The sequence below is a fragment of the Nematostella vectensis genome, chromosome 10 (genome assembly GCF_932526225.1).
Source record: "Nematostella vectensis chromosome 10, jaNemVect1.1, whole genome shotgun sequence".
Classification (NCBI taxonomy): domain Eukaryota; kingdom Metazoa; phylum Cnidaria; class Anthozoa; order Actiniaria; family Edwardsiidae; genus Nematostella; species Nematostella vectensis.
The window spans coordinates 6,049,071-6,068,476 of NC_064043.1; the positions used below are offsets into that span (position 1 = coordinate 6,049,071).

Below are 19,406 nucleotides of genomic sequence, written 5' to 3' on the forward strand. Positions count from 1 at the left end.
GGGATAAAAACGTCCCGATCGGTTATACGGGCAATAATTCGTGCTAAAATGCCTAACCACTGCTGGCTGGAAAAAAAAAATCATAACCAATGCCGACATGCTGGCTGGGGAAAAAAGAATGATCCCCCTGAGAAAAATTGGACAAAATATGCCATCGAGGGCTGCTTGTTGTATGTCCTTGCAGTTAGGTGGGTATCTATGCCACCCACCTCCCCCTCACAAACATTTTGTTAATATCTTTGTGTCGAGCCCATTTTTCTTTGTATCGTGTATAGTGCCCCCCCCCCCCCCCCCCCCTTATCACATGTGATGGGTTTGCGTCCAAGTCAGAAACAACCTTTGAAATTTTACATACAAGGACTGTTTGGTAAACCTCGATTTACTTTACTTTTTTTTCGCATTATTCACTTACATATTTTATATGTTTATATAGTTTCATTACATTATACTTAGACATTAGACAAAATAAGACTTTTTAAGGAAAATGATTTTTTTATAACAAAACTAATACACTACCTACTTTTTTAGTTTTACTACAAAACCAAATCTAAAGCTAGAACTTTATCGTAACAAAAGACCACCGCATACACCAGCTTACTTTTCGATCGCTCTCAAAAACCCACTGTATCAGTTGAGGATCTAGGATTTTCTAAAGAAAGGTTCACTTTATAAAAAAATTACCAAAGTATCCCAAAGCCTTGAATGTCTGCCTCTAAGGACCAACATTCTGCCTCGAAAGGGTGGTTTAATTCAACAGCCGTCCTTGAAACAGCCACTGTACATGCCTAGGCTGATCTTGGCGACCGAAGAAAAAAAACACAGCACACTTATTCTTGTCCATAACTCCTATCAAATGTGGGAAGGATTTCGGTATAAACTGCCACTAGCTCTCATGTAGACGCCAAGACCTGTTCCACAAAGGGATTGTGCTCAGTAAGGCCTTTGTGTTACAGAGGTCAGCACGGCTGTGTTGCAGACTAGTGCTACAGTGAAAGGTCTTGAGCCTCCAGTATGGTCCGCTGGAGAATATACTGAAGGTCCTCTTGTGAGCAAACAAAAATCTAGAGATATCTATCATCTATATGGATCGACAAAAATATCCACAGTTCGTCGAATCATATCACGCATAACAGTATGTGCTTTAGTTTGGTGTCTATTTTGAGAAATTGGAAAAGACCTAAAACTTAAAACTCAAATTCTATGCATCTTTGTCTACCTCAAGGTTATGGAAATTGGTTAATACTAAAGCTATGTTTATCTCTTTGCACTTGAACATCAAACGACGCCTTGCTCGACCATGGATTGTGCGATTTTGATAAAACCTCCCACATTCGCCCCCTTGACATAGTCCACATAGTCGCCGTCAGGGGAGGTACCATACTGTACGCACGTGCCATGGATGTTCTCCATGATGTCGTGCAGACGCTCATCCACTCCCTCTCGGCTCCAGGAGCTGCGCAGACTATTCTGACTCATCTCTAGACCGGACACAGCCACGCCCCCTGCATTAGATGCCTTGCCTGGCCCATAGAGGATCTTGGCCTTCTGGAAGACCTCGATAGCCGAAGGCTCTGATGGCATGTTGGCACCCTCCGCTACGCAGAAGCATCCATTGGCGACCAGCATTTCTGCATCTTCTTTGTTGACCTCATTTTGTGTGGCGCAGGGCAATGCAACATCACACTTGAGGAACCATGGCCGCTTGCCCTCATGGAATTCCACACCATACTTAGTGGCATACTCACTGATGCGCCCCCGCTTTACATTCTTCAGGTTGGTGATGAAGGCAAGCTTTTCCTTGGTTATACCATCAGGGTCGTACACGGTACCTGAGGAATCAGACAGTGACACGACCTTGCCTCCAAGCTGTGTGACCTTCTCTGTGGCAAACTGGGCCACGTTCCCAGACCCAGAGACAGTGACGTTCTTTCCCTTCAAGCTATCACCTTTTGTGGCCAGCATTTCTGCTGTGAAATAGACCAAACCATATCCAGTAGCTTCTGGTCTTAGGAGGCTACCTCCCCAGAGTGCAGACTTTCCTGTCAGTACTCCAGTGAATTCATTACGTATCCGCTTGTACTGCCCAAACAAGAAGCCAATCTCCCTGCCACCAACTCCTATATCCCCAGCTGGCACATCTGTGTTTGGGCCAATGTGGCGTTGAAGTTCAGTCATGAATGACTGGCAGAAGCTCATCACTTCATGGTCTGACTTCCCTTTTGGGTCAAAGTCAGACCCACCCTTGCCTCCACCAAGTGGAAGTGTTGTCAAGCTGTTTTTCAGAACTTGCTCAAAACCTAAAAACTTGAGAATTCCCAGGTTTACAGTTGGATGAAATCGAAGGCCACCTTTGTATGGGCCGATAGTAGAGTTGAACTCTACTCGGAAGCCTCTGTTAACTCTGATGTTGTTGCTGTCATCCCTCCATGGGACACGGAATATTACTACCCTTTCTGGCTCAACAATCCTGTCCAGGATGTTGGCATTAAAGTATTCAGGGTGCTCTTGTAGGTAAGGCCAGATGGAGTCAACAACTTCCTGGACAGCCTGAAGAAATTCAGCTTCTCCTGGATTCTTGCGGCGCACAGTCTCTAAGAAATCCTCTGGGCTTTTGTATTGGCCCTAAGAAAAATACACACAGAGAGTTAGGTCTCATATTATAGACCCTTATCCATTATCAACAATATAAGAAAGGTGTTGTGTTACTACCTGTAAGAATCTAAAATCATGCGAGATTCTACCTCAACTGGAATTTGCATTTCTATGTTTTGTAAGGTTAGCAGAGATAAATTCTTGCCTTACATACAGTTGGCTAGAAAACTGAGCTGGTTAAAAATGACACATAGAGAAGTTAGATATGTTCATAGAGACATAATTTAGCTGGCTTTAAACTCTTTTCGGGCAAGCAAGATTCATCAGGGGCATAGGGAAATGGGGTGCACTCACTCCACAGGGGGTTAAAATACATAGAAGGTACCACTTGGTGATAACATGACATTTTAGAAGGGCAACATACATTATTGTTAGACAACATATACTACTGTTAGACAGTATTCCATGTTTACTGTTAGTAAAAGGCGTTCGGAATGGCCACATGTTAATAATGTAACCGAATTTAGACATCAAAGGCTAAAGTATAAACGCATTAAAAATTGTGTTTTACAAGCTAGTTGGACAGCAAAAATGCAATGGAATTAGTGCCTGGGATAATCAAACGCTGTTTGAGCGTTGCCACGAAACGGCAAATAATCCAAATTCACTGCAGTATATTTGCCATTAAGATATAAGCACTTGGTGTTAAAATAATCACTTTAAGTGTCGATTCAATCACAGACTATTGTACAAAATACACAATAACACATTTGAACAGGGAAGTAATTAAGATGTGAAACTGCGGGTAATAAAAAAAATATGTTCACATTGTCATTAGGTAAGAAATTGGAAAGGCTTTTTCTTGCTGCAAACAACAGAGACATTAATGGCTTGTCACGCCAAACAAAACAATTTACGAAAACAGTATGACTCTAGCGGACAAAACTTTGTGCCTCAGCAGTCCATTTGACATCACAAGAAAATGCATTCCAGGAGGGATACTGAATGTCGTTATAGACTTTTCGCGTGATAATTTTGTGAGCGAAATCTCAATCGAGAACTGCCGCCATCATGGAATTTCCAAGGATATTCCGGTCGCTTCGAATTTCAAGTGGAAAGGCTTCGCTTCGATTGATGGTTTGCTCGTTTTCTGTGTAACTCCGCTAGGCTTCAAACAATCGAACAGCATTAACAGCTCTTGTTGTTTCTAGGCAAGGTTGGTTATTTTTACGAATTGGAAAATCTACAAGTTGTATGCGTCGTATGACCAGACCAAACAAGAACGCTAAACAAGGACATCGACAAGAAGTGGAAATAGGACGCTTTAGAACTATACGGTGACGTGTATGTTACTTCAAACATTTCCAAAGCATTACTACTACAACTTAATAAAACGCATAGAAATTATTTGAGGTGGAAAATTAGGAATTAACTAAACTTACAGCTGAGTCGGATATTTTCGAGGTCGCTTGTGCTGAAATAGGAATCGTGGTAGAAATATACCTCGACGACACTCGACCAGCGAGCCCTAGCCCACGACTTAGAACGCGAAACATCTTAGACAAGGAAATTATACGGAAAAATCCAAATAAAAGCTATTTTCCGGCGAGGTTTTTATAGCCAGTCTTCGAAACCCAAGTGGCATTGAATACGAGAGGCGGGCTGAGGGACGTGTCTTGGACCGAGAGATCTGATTGGCTGTCGAGCAGACGTCAAAAGAAATCTGAAAATACTCGGAGCGTGCAAAATGTCATGCATTAGTCGAAACATGGAACCTTTATAAAACGACCATCTAAATCTATTGTGATAATGCAATTACAAGACATCTAGATAAAGAAAGAGAAAAATTCCCAAGTCAGGGGCTGCAGGGTCTTTAAAATGTGTGGGGGAGTGTGCTTTAAAACTTTGTTATTAGTTCAAAAGCAATCGCTGGATCACACTATACAGGTCCGTGGCCAGGATTTTGAGCAGGGGGCTTGTTTACCAATTTGGCAGACCTTTTTATCTTAGGCAGTTCTCCCTAGCTCGAAGTGGTACTCAATTTCCCTTTATGTGAATGGATCTTCTAGTCGAGCTGGGTGGTTCTTCCAAACTCCCCCCCCCCCCCCCTGGCTACGGGCCTGCTATAATACAGGTACAAGAGAGGAGCAAACATTTACTTGATTTTCTAGTATTGCATCTAACCAGTTTTATGCATCCTAGAGTGAGCACAGGCAGATATAGCCAAGATCGGCCAAACAGGCACGTATAACATATGCTCATATATCTTAGATTTCTTGGTTTAAAATCGAACAATGACAAAAAAATTAAACCAACTCACAATGCTTTTTCTGGGGGCCAGAGGTAGGCTAGCCACCAATGCAACTGTCCTTAGTATCAGTCTGAAATCCCTCCCGAAGTCACGAACAAAGGATAGTTGCACAGAAAAGTAAAATGGTAGGTGGGTATGAAGATACAGTGATATTGAATAACAATAAAAGCATTATCTCCTTTTATGACAGCAATATTCTTTATAATTTGTACAAAAAGGTAACAAGCCATGAATTGAATGACAGATTTAAATACATAATAACATACATAAAACTGTGAGAGAGTCAGAGGATGGGTAAAACAAACAAAAAACACATGACCTATTTTATCCAGAAAACTAAAGATAAAATGTATACATATGTCTGAACCATTTTAAGATAAAACTAGAGCTACATCACACAGAGTTTATGTTTAATATTAGCTTACGTGAAGCAGCTAACTCGCCGCGAGTCAGCGGCTATACGTAAGCTAGTTTAATGTCAATAACACTGCTTTCGCCTATGCTTCTCTTTGCCCGTAACGCTTGACATCTCTTCATCATCTTCTTGTAAAGAGGAGGTTCCTATACCTGCTTCTACTAATAATCCAACAAGTACTTGAGGAGCATTCAAATTGTTACCTAAACGAAACAGACAAAATATTATTCACTGCCTTGTTCCTTCGGTGTAGACAGAGCCTAATTACTGCACAGATGCATATATCTAAAATCTGAAAACAGCCCAGTATTATCCCTGTATGTTTACAGGGAAATGCAGTTTTCTTTTAACACCTCAAGGTGTTGATTCCACATATTTTATGAGGCTGTGTGGTTTCTATATCAGCCTCATTCCGACACGCTAAACACAGAAACTCAACCGAACTAAGCAAGTACATATAGAGCCTTAAAGACAACGACATAGAACACTTTATTTCATGGAAAATCCTGTCATCTCACTCCACCTACAACAGCTCTAGCAAAAGATGTAATCTCTGCCTCAAAGAAAAACTTATCATTATCCGCCAACCCAAGCTATCAACTTTAAACAAGCGTAACGAGCTAGTGTCTTCGTGCCGCCACAGGAACAAAGCCTTGTTATGCAACAGCTGAACTATTCAATTTCATCATAACAGCCATTCAAATTTCACGCCCTATTTTCATGTTAATTTTATACATAGATAGTATATAAGTGATGGTAGTAATATATTATTAATAAATCTCCTGATGAGTGGGCAACCACGAACAGGCTTGTAGAGATGAAACGGTAGTTCGAGTGTTTTTTTTCTACAAACCAATATATATATTTTTTTTTTGCAAAGAAATTACAGTTGGTATTCACACTTATCAATCGCTACCTCTAATGTTGTGGCGTTCCAGGCCTGTACCCAGGATTTTTCTTGGGGGGGGGGGGGGGGGGTGGGGGGGTGGGGGAGGGTGTGAAATCCGAAAAAGTGGACCTAATTTTTATGGGGGGAGGAGGGAGTGAGTTTTCTGACAAAAATCTGACCACCCACGAAAGAAGGTCCAAGGGACATTGATTGTTGGATTTAGCTAAAAAAAAGTCTGACTGATGGATTGATGACATACCAGAGTGATTTAGATTATGCTTTATAGTTTTGTCTACAAATAGCACGTCTATTGAGAACCGAAAATGAACTTTCAGCCATTGTGGGGGGAGGGGTGTGTTTGCACCCCCCCCCCTCCCCCTGGATAAGGGCCTGCGTTCTGCAATGTTGAGAAAACAACTCTACAGCATGCACTGCTGCTTTTGGTAAAAAAAATGTCCTCAACAAAGTCCTCAGCTAAACAAGAAATCCTCATGGAAACATGCCCATGCATAACATTTCTTCAAAATTGTTTTTCTATATATTTGCAGCTTAATTAGCAGATACATACATGCTACTGCGACTGAGCACAAATTCTTGGCAAATCTCTTTCCATACTTTTCTTGTGCAGCTGATCTGTGATTTTTTAACAGAATGCATTAGCAGATTATAAGCAACCCCTGCTCCACCCAAACCAATACCCCCCTTCACCCCTCCCTCTTACACACAGGGCTCAAGATATCCCAGACATAGGTACCCTGCAAGACCCTACTATAGTGTTCTATATAATATACAATGCATTTGTTGAGAAGTCACTACTCACAATGACGGGTTCGTCCCTAAGGTCCCACGGAGTAATTTAGAATGCATTGTGCCGGACAGCGAACAGACTATACCGAAAAGAAATGAAATAAGATTGTTTTTTTGAAATAGATCGAGAACATTACGGCAGTTACATCACATGTGTGTAAGCTTACCTTTTCTAAGTCCAGATTTTTGCGAACTCCCGACATTCCTCTGCAATCAGAATATATGACCGATTAAATACAATACTAGGTAATACGTACACCAAATATAAAAGCATTCTCACTAATAGGTTTGAAGCAGAAGCTCGAGAAACATTCTGAAGGCAACGCGAGGCACCTCGGAACAACATGGCGGATAGTTGATACATACGCATGCGCGAAGCGCTAACAAGGCGCGCGAGGGAAGCTGGGAACGTCCTCTTTGGCGAAAAGTCATCATGGCGGCGCAAATCAGCAAGAAGAGAAAGGTACGAATTTTGTCAAATATTTTACTTAATCGCTTAAAATCCTGAAAAATTACTCGTCAGAAGCAAAACTTGATAAATTTACATCGCCTAAGGGTAATTTATAACGCTCGATGGCCATGGTTTTCTTGCGATTTAGATGGATTTCTTTGGACGCTCGATATAAATACTGATCGTAATACTTCAATACGTAGTGTTGGGGCTTGGTTTTCTGAACAAATAATCGCTGCTGCGACCTAATTTTATACGTATTCTTTATCGTAATATTTCTTTATGAAAGTTAAGGCCATTGAGTGGATCAATTATACGTATTTGACCAACTTCTGTCCACGAGTCGGTTGTAACAACTGTAAATATTATAAGGTAAGACAACATCCCTTTCTCTATGAATCGCTCTCAGTTTGGACTTCCATTCCCTATCTGAGCCGAGAGGAGGAAGGAGAGCAAGTACTAGTCAGCTCGTATGCAAGCAGTTATTATTTTTGCTTGAGTGTTGTTGACTGGTAACAACTTTAAAAAAAGACAATTATTATTGATGGATGAAAATCTAAGTAATCATTCTTCATTCTTCTGTTAACTGAATGATCAGTAACATTATTATTTTATTTTTCTTCAAGTTTGTCGCTGACGGACTCTTTAAAGCTGAATTAAATGAGTTCCTCACTCGTGAACTAGCCGAGGATGGCTACAGTGGTGTTGAGGTGCGAGTAACGCCGATCAGGACAGAGATCATCATCCTGGCCACACGCACCCAGAATGTGCTTGGAGAGAAGGGACGCCGTATTCGGGAGTTGACATCTGTTGTGCAGAAGAGATTTGGATTCCCTGAGGGGTCTGTTGAGGTGGGTTTTTCCATGTTGTTCCTCAGTGTTAGTGATGATAGAGATTCTGGTACTGTATGCATGACATTATAAAGTACCGTATTTACTCATGCATAATACGCACTTATGTATAGTACGCAATTCGAGTTTTTGGGTCATTTTGGAAAAAAATAGAAAATTAACTGTATTCGAGAAAAATCCTATATAAAAAAATATGTTGAAAAATGATATTCAAAACCAGTGAAAAGTCAATAAAAAAAGCGAGTAGGAGGTGTAGATAAACACGAAAGTTCTAATTTTCACTGTTTTCTCGCTTTCATTATGATAAGCAATGACAGTATGGCAAGTCCATTCTTTATTTTGTCTTGAATTCATGCTAGGAGGTCGACTTCCAGTTCTGGAAACGCAGCCTTGCGTCCATGTGCGGCACGCTTCATGCGTGGCATCGTCTTTATTTTTCCTCTATTGCCGTATGTTTACCTCATTAACTCCATATGCTCTTTCCGCGGCTCTGTTACTGTTCGTTTCTACAAAGCCGATAATCCTGAGTTTGTCGTTTGCTGTGTAACTTTTGCTCTTTAACATGATCAAGTGATAATTGATGTTGATTTAGATTTGGTATGTCAAAACGACTCCATGCGGAGTTTAAATACTTCGACCAATGTATTCACAGACTGAAATACCAGCGTTATAATTGGTTACTTGGGGCAGAAAGCAGCGAATCAAGAACTTTCTGTTGTTTTTTATTATTATGCAAATTTTTTGCATATCAATTAGGATTTTGGAGGTCATTTTGGTGGGGGAAAAAGTGTGTATTATACATGAGTAAGTACGGTACCTAGGGTGAGGGGTAAGGCACTTGGGGTAGGTATTGGGTAGATATGGGGGGCAGTTGGTGAGGACTAAGTGGTCACCAGCTTTTTCATCCTAGGTGCCTTGGTAAGTAGACCTACTATTTATCAACAAAAGGAAAGCCAGGGTGACATACCATCATTTATACTGTAAGAATTATGAATTTGCCATCTTTAAATGATCCCTTTCTCTGTGAATCGCTCTCAGTTTGGATTTCCATTCCCCATCTGAGTCGAGAGGAGAAAGGAGAGCAACGCCACTTTACTCATGAAATGCAATCATAGATCTTTCTGCTTGTGTTGAGTTTAATGGCAACATATAATTACAAAGGATATAGCTTATGATGACAGGAGTAAAAAAGTTCAAATTGTGTTAGCTTACATTTGCTTGTTTTTTTTTTTTGGCTAGAGGTTCCTTGTGTTATATAAACAAAATAAGCTTTGGTACTTTTGGGTAGATGATCCGTTCTTGTGATATGATTGAGCAAAGCTGCCATAAGTCATGAAAAATTAGTCATTTTTGCCCAAATTTGGCTATTTTAGACAAACCCTTAATCTCAAGATTGGATTATATACCAAAAAATGATTTTGTGTTATATTACACAAGGAACCTCTAGGCAAAAAAAATCAAAAAACCTTACAAATTGAACTTTGCCATTTTTTTGCTCCTATCACTTATGATATTATAATAAATCCCATTTCTCTGTCTCATTTTGAACTTTGCTTTTGTATACAGCTGTATGCAGAGAAGGTTGCAACCCGTGGCCTGTGTGCCATCGCTCAGTGTGAATCCCTGAGATACAAACTGATTGGTGGTCTTGCTGTACGAAGGTAATAAGGAAAACTCTTTTGCGTTGTTATTTGTCACACTTCACTATATGACAGTGGAAATCACTGCAAATGCTTAGAAAGTAAAATGGTTCCTTTCCCAGTACCTGAGTACCTTCACGCTCTGCCACAATTTAGCAATATCAGGTAATAAAGTATATTGCCTGCATTTTTGAGTTTGTTTACAGTGGGCTTGTGACATATGAATAACTGACCATTTGACAACCCAGGTCTTATTACCAAGGATCTAATTTCACTATTTCCTAGTCATCTGTCCCAATGATTTTGATATTTTATGATAAAAAAAATAATAACTGGGTAAAATTGAATCAGGGGAATCAATACATAGTTGAAAACTCATTAATAGTTTGGATTTTGTATGTTTTAGACAGCAAAGAAAATGAAATAAAAGACCATTGAAAATTTAATTTAATGTAAATAAAAATTCAAGCAGTAGCAGGACTCTACTGTATCCAGTGACTTTATGAATAGAATAAAAAAGCCCAAACTGTTGTGATCTCGTACCAGAACAATGAATACAATACACCAAAAACTGGAATTCGACTCTGCCATCAGAGTCTAATTCCAGTTTTTGGTGTACATTGACTTTATGAAATGTAGGGTGTGAATATGAATTGACTAAACCTGCCAGTTTAGATACAGAAAGCTCCTCACATTTACAAGCATATAGACATACCCAAATGCTGTTCCCAATCTTTTTTCAGACACACAATAGTTAGATTTGTAATGTAAGCTCATACTTTTGTATCCCAGGGCCTGCTATGGTGTTCTTCGATTCATCATGGAGAGTGGTGCAAAGGGTTGTGAGGTTGTTGTTTCTGGTAAGCTGCGTGGGCAGCGTGCCAAGTCCATGAAGTTTGTTGATGGTCTGATGGTCCATGCTGGAGAACCCACCACACACTATGTCGACACAGCCGTCAGACACGTCTATCTTAGACAGGGTAAGGGGCATGTTTGTACTACAGTAGGTGGTATTCCCAAAATGATCAAATCAGTGTCTGTGAAATTACGAGGTCCTTTTTAGAAGTTTTCATTGTGAAATTGGTGGTAAAGCTTGTTCAGTATTATTGAAAAAAAACCTGAATTGTATGTATGTTGCTTTTTATAAAGCATGAACGCAGCCTCCACAGAATGTATTGCATTGTTATCAGATTATCCTAAACAACCCATGTTCAGAAGCATCACACACAAAATTTGTGCACATCTTTTGCCATCTTTTGAACTTTTTAAATTACTTTGAAATAGAATAAGAAATCATATGAGCTTTTTTAATATACACAGCAACATTTTATAGAAACAGTCTCAAAAATGGTCAAGGCTATTTGTGTTTTCTATTGTTCAGTTGTTCTGAATTACTTTATTGCTGCACTGAATTACCTGAAAACTGAACTTCTCTCTACCAATCAGACTTGAGTAATTTTGCCATGCATATTATAATTACTGTGAAAGTGCATTGTCTTTTACTGTAATGTGCTCAGAACAACTTTTACTGTCGCTGATAATTTTTGACCCATCTTAGGTGTGCTTGGCATCAAGGTTAAAATCATGCTGCCATGGGATCCTACTGGCAAGACCGGCCCCAAGAAGCCCCTCCCCGACCAAGTGAGCATCGTGGAACCCAAGGATGAAGTTGTACCTGCCCAACCCACCTCTGAGCACAAGGGTGGCAAGCAGGAGCCTTCACAGCCTGTACCCAGCCTGTAATGTGTCACCCCAGCCATGTGTCTAGCCTGTGCTTACAATCAATAGAAATAAAGATCAAAGAAAAAGAACTTGCTCGATTTTATCCCTTCAAAGTAAAAGTAATTGTAGTTGATTAACTGGAGTGTTAGGCCCTTTTGGGAAAGAAAACATAGATTTACAACTGGGAGATGGGTAATGGGTTTGTCCGCATCCTATTTGTGGGGTTTTTCCGTGTACCTTTCAAACTCACGCAGCCGTAGCCATGTAAAAGTTCCCCGGTTAAACAAAATTTTAAAGCGAAAAAAAAAGTTTAACTGACCCCGACGTGACTTGAACACGCAACCTTCTGATCTGGAGTCAGACGCGCTACCATTGCGCCACGGAGTCAATCTTAAAGGTAATGATCCAAATTTACAATATAAAGCGTTCCTTGATGCTAAACTTAATATCACCTAAAGTGAATTGGTCTTCGAAAGAAAAATTTAAACCGTAAAACACATATTCTGAGTACCATTAGATATCCAATTACATTCCCCCCGATTATTCTTTGAAAATCCCAATGACAAGAACTCCCTTACTAAATTCGAACTATTTTATTCCTGACTCGAATTATTCAACTCCCGACAAACTCGAACTGCTTTCTGCTGTCTCCCATAAAGATCCAAATTAACGGGCCATACTGTATTTTTCTCCTGGATACGCATATTATTCTCAAATGTTTGAGAACCCATCTGACAGTAAGTAGTGATTAGCATATCCACCTGTTATGTTTTCACACTAGTAGCCAATCGTATAACGGAAACCGGTTAGATAGACAGTCATTAGAATTATCGTTAATTTTAATCATCATACAGCATATGATGCCCAAGGGGGTGTGTTTTTATATATTATATTTGCAAGACACTTTGGGATAGAGTTTATACAGATATTTACTTTTCGAATCGAACTTAAGAAGTAGCTGAACACTTCACGAAGGCGAAAAGAAACTCCCTTCAATTGCAAGGAGCACAACGAGTACAATTCTGCGGCTCTAAAGGGGCTAGCGCAATCCTTTCGTCAAGTCTCGATGAAGACAGACACTATACCAGAGAACGAAGGAGATAAAAGACAATGAATCCTGACTATTCACAACCGGCTCAGCATCCAGCACCTTACACCACCCACTACTACTACACCAACGACACTAATCCTGGGGCTCACACGACTCAGCCAGCAGCTCTTGTATATAATGGACATCCCTATCAGGCCTATCCCATTACAGCACCGCAGTTTGGTCAGCCATTCTACGTGTATCAAGACGATGAGGTATTGAGGCGACAGCAAGCCGAAGAGAAAAGTCTCATGGCCGCTTTGTGTGCGTCATGTATGTGTTGCTGGTTGATGCCTCTTTGGCCCGTATGGCATATGTGAAAGAAGAAAGGAGTGGGCAAAGTTCCTATTAACTTGCAACGTTTCGATAAAAAGAAGAAAAAAAACCTCAGCTGGAGTAGAAATCGCTCAAGAACAACCCAGCACCACCCCCTCTCTCCCAGTTTCTTTCCCCTTCCACTAATTCCCACTATGCCCTACTCCTTTTGGTGTTCACTCGTTTGAAAAAAGGGCTCACCCTGTTTGCTGATAGGAAGAACAGTGTAGTTTTATGATTGTCAAATAAAATCGGATAATCATATACTAAACATCACAAAGGACTATGTTAGACATTGGATTCAAATGCACTGCCTTCGATCAACAATCGAAGACAAACACAGGACATAGTGCAACACAGGAGGGGAGGGTTGCCAAGGGTAAAGCGGCCCCCCTTATACGTAACATAGTTACTTTCCCTAGGTTTGTAGTTTCTTAGAAATATATTTCCTATTTCTAGAAGAAATGTGCAACAACAACAGTAATATGAATAATTGCAAGTAATATGTGAAATAAAACCTTCAGATCAAGGTCTTAGAAAAGTATGTTTGTACTTTTTTGGCCCTGCGGTCTATAACTACTTCTGGAAACTGTAGCAAATGGCAATAAATAAATCGTATATAGTGATGTTTTTATTCATTTGCTGTGTCATACGACAAATCTTACGAATCAACAGCACCTAGGTACCTGACGTAGGCATCGAATGTTCAAGTCTATAAATAGCACATTATGCAATGTTTTGAGATGAGGAGGACTGGGGCTATTTGCGTATCAAACAAGCTAAACGAGAAACAAGAATATTTCTTCATCGATGTTGAAGAATTAACGAGTGAATTCACTTCGAAGTCCGAGGATTTCATAAGGTAATTTGTACGTGGCACTATCTGTTGTTTTGTGAAGTTTTATAGAAGTTAGAGCAGTTTCAAATGCGATTATTTATGTTTAGATTCGGCGATGTGGTTTTATAATTTTTATACCGACAAAACATGTTGATTTTAACGCTCAATTCTGACCTTAACTTGCATTTATTTCACATTTGGAGTACAGGAGTAGATCATTGTGAGTAACTAATGTGTTTATGTTACTTTTCAGGCTCCAAACTAGTGCCCGAATTAGGGAATTGTCAACATAAAAAGGCGTCTTTCAAGTTATTAGCATAAAAAAGGCGTCTTTCAAGACATTAGCATAAATAATAATTTACAAGGGAGGCTCTTGCCGACACCAAGGAGGTCCAATTCAAAATGACATATCAACCACCTGCTTACAATCCAAACTATCCATCGGCACCACCTCAAGGCGGAGTAGGATTTGAGCAATATCAAGGAGGGGGTCCACCACCGCCAGCATACGGACAACCCCCACCCTATGGACAACCGTACGGACCACCCGGACAATACGGCCCTCCTGGACAATACGGCCCTCCTGGACAATACGGCCCTCCCCCTGGTGGTCCAGTATACACCCAACAGCCTAACACTGTGTATGTGTATGATGAACGAGATCGCTATAATAAGAGGGACACTAGTGGGGAGGAGTGCTTCCTTTGGGGACTTTGTGCCGCTTGCCTGTGTTGTTGTCTTATGAGTGATTAGACAGAGAAAGAAGAGATGATAAGCAACACTCAGATATACTTTGCACTACCAAACTACAGCCTATCTCCAAAAGGGTGTCTACCTAAAATACATTTTTAATGTTCTGATGGTTATACAACTCATCATATATTTGCTTTCTGCTTGTATAGATTAACAGGTGTTACAAATGGTTACAGTTGACTGTTTCGATAGATTCAAATATGCAGTAGCTACTGCCCCCAAAAATGAATATATTTATGAGTTGTGTGACATTTGGAACTTTGGAAATGTATTTTTATGTGGACTTCCTTTACAAGCTCAGCTGTATTTTGCTGTACCATACCATTATCTAGTTAGAACCAATGCTGATCCTGATAGCATTACTAGCAGGATTCGCTAGCTAAGAAGAAAAATAACCACTTGAGTGTTGCTGCTCTACACTTGGAAATATATATTTTTTTGTTTGGCTGCCTCAATTTTCCCCCAACCAGCAGAACAATTCCTAAGGGATAACCAATCATAACTCGCTATGATATTAAAAAAACAGACTGATGCCTTATGCACCAATTCAGAATTAAGATCTCAATATCCTGAATTTTCAAGCTAAGGATAAGTGATTACATTTAGACTTTTAGAAAAACAAAAATGTAAATAATTGTCAGGTAGTCAAAGCATTTTTCAAAATGCCACACAAATTTCTGTAGACTTCTTAAATTGAAAGAGCCTTTTGGAGTTAAGCCTCCTTTCAGGCATCTCAAGCAGTGCATAGCTACTGGGGCAATAAACAATGTAAAAGTTATATCTCTTTGTTTTGTATTATATAACAAATAAAGTATCAAACTTATGTCTGACCCCTCCTTTAATCCAACCCCATTAAAAAATTCTTACCTCTCCTCCATAACTAAAGGTTAACACAGGGGGCATTCATGCCCCAAACTCCCTATCTGAAAAAACATTATGTTCTTATTAAAGCATAGATTTTACATACTATCTATATTTTCCCATCCCCTTATCCAAACCTGAATATGTGCCTGCCCTGGTAGGTTGTGTTGGGAAATGTTTGCCATTGCATAATTATTGAGTCATAATTTCATTTCTCACATTTTTTTTGCATACAACACAGGGGCGGATCCAGGATTTCAAAATGAGGGGTGGATAATGGCTAGATAGACGGCTTACTGTATAACTGAATCAGTGGTTCTTGATAGGTGAAATAGATCTATCAATACTTCAAACTGTATTGGATTTGTCACGTCAACAGCCGCCCCTGCGACAATAAATCTTGTAAAAAAAATGTACAAATTAGCATGCAGAGTTCTTTGTAGGTACAGTTGAAGCTTTCGTAAGCGACCACCTTGGGAACTGAAAATTGTGGTCGTTAACGGAGCTGGTCTCTTACGAGAGCTTGCTCTCATAAGCGACCACTGGGCGTCAAAAACTTGAACAATAGGTGTTGGTCGCTTACGGGAGCTTAATTAAAATGCTGGAATCTAAAAGTTGTCGTGATAATAACAACGCTGTAATATTTTGGTTATTGCTTGATTATAAAACTAGGTATTTGACTTATCATGAGAGTGAGTTGTTTTATTTGATAGCAATTAATTCTACGCAAAGTAGCTCGTTTATGCTCGTTTATATCGACGACTTAAGCTTTTCGTCATGAGAATATCTTCTGCGTCTACGACGATCGTATGGCGTCTTTTGTTCGCCGATTTCTAAAGCGTGCAACAAACAAGTTGATGGCTATTGTAACTGGAAAAAGGGTAAAATCGTGGAGCTGGTAATGGACTAGAGATTTCTTGCATTTATAAATTTTCTGGAGACAAAGAAATGTCAATCCCATGGTTGAAATTGAAGTTAAAAAAATTGTAATTAAATATGAAATTCTTTAATGGTTGCCTACTGGTTGCCCAAATGGTTGCCTACTACGCTTTATATTTGATTTCAGCATGCATTGGATATGATGTTTATCAGGTGTTGACTGTTGTAAAGCCAAAAATCATTGTGGTCGCTATCGGAGCTGGTCGCTTACGAGAGCGGTCGCTCAGTCGACTGTATTTTAGCAAATAAACTACGAACTATTTACCTCCTGCTATATGTTTAATAAACTGTTGTTCCCCAAATTGGGATGTGCCCCCCATCCCTACCCCTTTCATATGATCCTGGCCGTCCATCCCGGTTCGGGATATTTTAATTTTCATGATATGTCAACTGATTCACGTTGCATTGTGCAATGATGGTTTCAACTTCAGGGGACCAAATGTGGCCACACAGCCCACCCACCAAAGCTCCCAGTCAGTGTGAACGTGTGAACGAGCAACACACTTCCTATATAATCCCACAACATTGTACACAATATATATACAACCAACCGCAAATAAAGACATGACTAGCTTATTCGCACGATCACACAAATAGTCACAGAGCGGTCACCTCACAGAAATGTTGAATGAATCTTACTTAAAACCTGTCAATAACCTATAGTTTGTAGAACCTCGATATGGGATCGAGAAATAGCATCGTTATTCCACTGTATCATATCTTGTGTCCTTTCTCACTTTTCTCAGGCCACCACAGTTTACATAATCTACAAAAAAGATAAGAACATTCGGGTCTACGCTGTTTCTCTTTGCATTATTGTTTTCTGAAATAAGTGTTTGTTTAAAAGTATTAATGTGAATAAAGGGGCGAAATATGCAACCGCAGCGCGCGCGTAAGTACTCTAAGTACTCTACTCCTCTGCTTCTGAGTTTATTTTGTTATTGTTGCAGCTGGAAAGGTGAACATTGGCAGGTAGAAGGCGTAAAGTCTGATAGCCACACCAAACTACCACTCCAAACTTCAGGTGTATATAAGGTTACCTTTGGAGATCCGCAGTGCTTCGGATGACGCAACCCCGGGTTACGTGAAACAAGAATTCTAAGAGTACAAAACCTTGAACCTTATTTCAAATAATGTGCATATATTATAGTGTTTTTGCTTTTTTTCACGGACCCTCCTTATAGAAAGTTCGTACCATCAGTAGCTGTTTATAAGAAAGTACCACTGCAGACGCATTATACAAAATTCAATTATATAGTCTGTCGACCTTGATAAAGCCAGTCGTCTACAGCAAGATAGCAACAGCTCGATTTCCTTGCAGATTCAGCGATTGACGTATTTATTGTCCTTAATATCCACCCGCTCCCGCCCCTCCCGAGGATGTCCCAGCCTTGAGATGCAAAGAATAAGGGCCCTCTAAAAGCTCAACTTTGCGCTTTTTGAATCAAACCGATCTATTTCATTTAAATACTTTTTAATTCGCAAATTTCAGCACGTCAATTTGTCAAGTCTGTTTGATTAATGAATTCTTCGCCTCGCTTGTCTTGGAAGCGCTCACTTCCGTTCAAAACACTTGTGTGCCCCGGGATGACGTCAAACTGTTTGGTTATAATTCTCACTTCCGGTAATTCTTTAACACAGCGCCATATGTTAGGTGCATAGAGAACAAAATATCTGACGGCCAGCAATTTGGCGCCAATCGCATCCAAATGTTATCATTTAAATGCAAGGGCAATGGTTTGATTGTTCTGCGGTTTATTTTTCTATATGTTAGGGTGTCACGTACATTGTGGTGCTACGGAATCGTTTCTCGCCCTCGTCATCCAAAAATAGAATCCTAGCGGAACAATCAGACGTTGTCACCACTCCCCCAATAATGACGGGAACGAAAAAAAAGAGGAAAAACGGATTGAAGATGCAAGACGATGGTGTGAAAGCAGATAATATGTAGGCCCAATGGCCGTGACAGGCACCCCCAAAGGTCCCAAATGCAAAATGAAGAAAATCCTTTATTCCTTTTATGATAGCGAGCTCGAGCACAGCGAGAAATTTAAACGCAAGAACGGTCTAAAACTTTTCTTTTTGCGGGCACTGATTTTTTTTTTTTTTTTTTTACCATTCTAGAAGCCCAATGAAGCGCTATGCTTCCAAATAGCGCAGAAGACGCCCCTCTATACGATGATGATATCTGCACCGCTGCAAAGAATATCATAAAACTGATATCGAGATATCTGATTTTTTATCCTGTTACCAGTGTTTCTTCCTCTGATTGTTATCGATTATAGCACACTGCTAAAAGCATTCTTGTGCCCTAATTCCGTTTATCATTATTTTTGGCTTGACGAGCTCAAGGAGACTGCTCTTGAAGACTTAGTATAGAAAGGCTTTCTTTTTATTCATCGCTAAGAATAAGATAAATAAGAAGCCTTTACTACTTAATTATCGCATAACTGCACTGTAATCCAAGGGATTTGGCGGAGGCTCCCCTCGTTCTCTGGATCGCGAAGGACGCACGCAGCGCCTTCCCAAGATTCTCGGCATGTGTTCCCTTTTCTCCCTTGTGGTAAGCTATATCAAGAAAGATAATCATTGAAACTCAAAATACTAGGCCACCTGCATGGATGTGGCTTACTAGTGATATAAGCTTATTTACATATTAGTCGCAGTAACACAATGTCTGTGATATAGAGATTTACTAAATTTGACTCCGACAGCAAAGCAAATTGACGTCATTAATATGATCTGAGTCGCCCTCTTTGAACTCAAGAGGTGCTTTCCTTTCGCGTGTCTCTTGTAGCCAGTGGCATCGTCCTTTCTCAAAACACTCACAGACGGAGTAAGATTTGATTATACCTAATCGAATTTTCTTCACAGCAGATAATTGTAGCTAGCGCGGGCGCAAAAATGATCTTATGGAAAACAAGGCTCGATG

General features: G+C 40.0%; 3 protein-coding genes, 1 long non-coding RNA gene and 1 other non-coding gene across 5 annotated transcripts; 2 read left to right on the forward strand and 3 right to left on the reverse strand.

Moving 5' to 3' along the window:
- Positions 1-363: 363 nt before the first annotated feature.
- On the reverse strand, positions 364-4,279 carry LOC5522090 (NAD(P)-specific glutamate dehydrogenase). The gene is made up of 2 exons (XM_032367122.2): positions 4,035-4,279; positions 364-2,622 (listed from the first exon to the last, which is right to left on the reverse strand). Exons 1-2 carry the CDS (start codon positions 4,146-4,148, stop codon positions 1,276-1,278), a joined length of 1,461 nt encoding a protein of 486 aa, XP_032223013.1. The 5' UTR covers positions 4,149-4,279; the 3' UTR covers positions 364-1,275.
- A 789-nt stretch (positions 4,280-5,068) lies between these two features.
- Positions 5,069-7,398, reverse strand: LOC116604576. Its single transcript, XM_032367123.2, has 5 exons — positions 7,295-7,398; positions 7,182-7,221; positions 7,028-7,094; positions 6,776-6,840; positions 5,069-5,521 (listed from the first exon to the last, which is right to left on the reverse strand). Exons 1-5 carry the CDS (start codon positions 7,382-7,384, stop codon positions 5,382-5,384), a joined length of 402 nt encoding a protein of 133 aa, XP_032223014.1. The 5' UTR covers positions 7,385-7,398; the 3' UTR covers positions 5,069-5,381.
- Positions 7,360-11,767, forward strand: LOC5521978 (40S ribosomal protein S3). The gene is made up of 5 exons (XM_001641809.2): positions 7,360-7,477; positions 8,092-8,316; positions 9,883-9,977; positions 10,749-10,936; positions 11,515-11,767. Exons 1-5 carry the CDS (start codon positions 7,448-7,450, stop codon positions 11,697-11,699), a joined length of 723 nt encoding a protein of 240 aa, XP_001641859.1. The 5' UTR covers positions 7,360-7,447; the 3' UTR covers positions 11,700-11,767.
- A 226-nt stretch (positions 11,768-11,993) lies between these two features.
- Positions 11,994-12,065, reverse strand: Trnaw-cca. The gene has a single exon. It is a non-coding gene; the product is annotated as a tRNA-Trp (tRNA).
- A 1,691-nt stretch (positions 12,066-13,756) lies between these two features.
- LOC125573222 lies at positions 13,757-15,497 on the forward strand. Its single transcript, XR_007313995.1, has 2 exons — positions 13,757-13,945; positions 14,175-15,497. It is a non-coding gene; the product is annotated as an uncharacterized LOC125573222 (long non-coding RNA).
- Positions 15,498-19,406: the final 3,909 nt, after the last annotated feature.

Bases quoted from the DNA above. Each gene is read 5' to 3' on its own strand.
- LOC5522090 (XM_032367122.2), bottom strand. From the start codon at position 4,148: ATGTTTCGCGTTCTAAGTCGTGGGCTAGGGCTCGCTGGTCGAGTGTCG. The intron at 2,623-4,034 runs GTAAGTTTAGTT...TATTTTTCTTAG, and splicing joins CGAAAATATCCGACTCAGCT to GGCCAATACAAAAGCCCAGA.
- LOC5521978 (XM_001641809.2), top strand. From the start codon at position 7,448: ATGGCGGCGCAAATCAGCAAGAAGAGAAAG. The intron at 8,317-9,882 runs GTGGGTTTTTCC...TTTTGTATACAG, and splicing joins TCCCTGAGGGGTCTGTTGAG to CTGTATGCAGAGAAGGTTGC. The intron at 9,978-10,748 runs GTAATAAGGAAA...TTTGTATCCCAG, and splicing joins GGTGGTCTTGCTGTACGAAG to GGCCTGCTATGGTGTTCTTC.
- LOC116604576 (XM_032367123.2), bottom strand. From the start codon at position 7,384: ATGCGTATGTATCAACTATCCGCCATGTTGTTCCGAGGTGCCTCGCGT. The intron at 7,222-7,294 runs GTGAGAATGCTT...TTCTGATTGCAG, and splicing joins CTTCTGCTTCAAACCTATTA to AGGAATGTCGGGAGTTCGCA. The intron at 7,095-7,181 runs GTAAGCTTACAC...TTTTCGGTATAG, and splicing joins AAAATCTGGACTTAGAAAAG to TCTGTTCGCTGTCCGGCACA.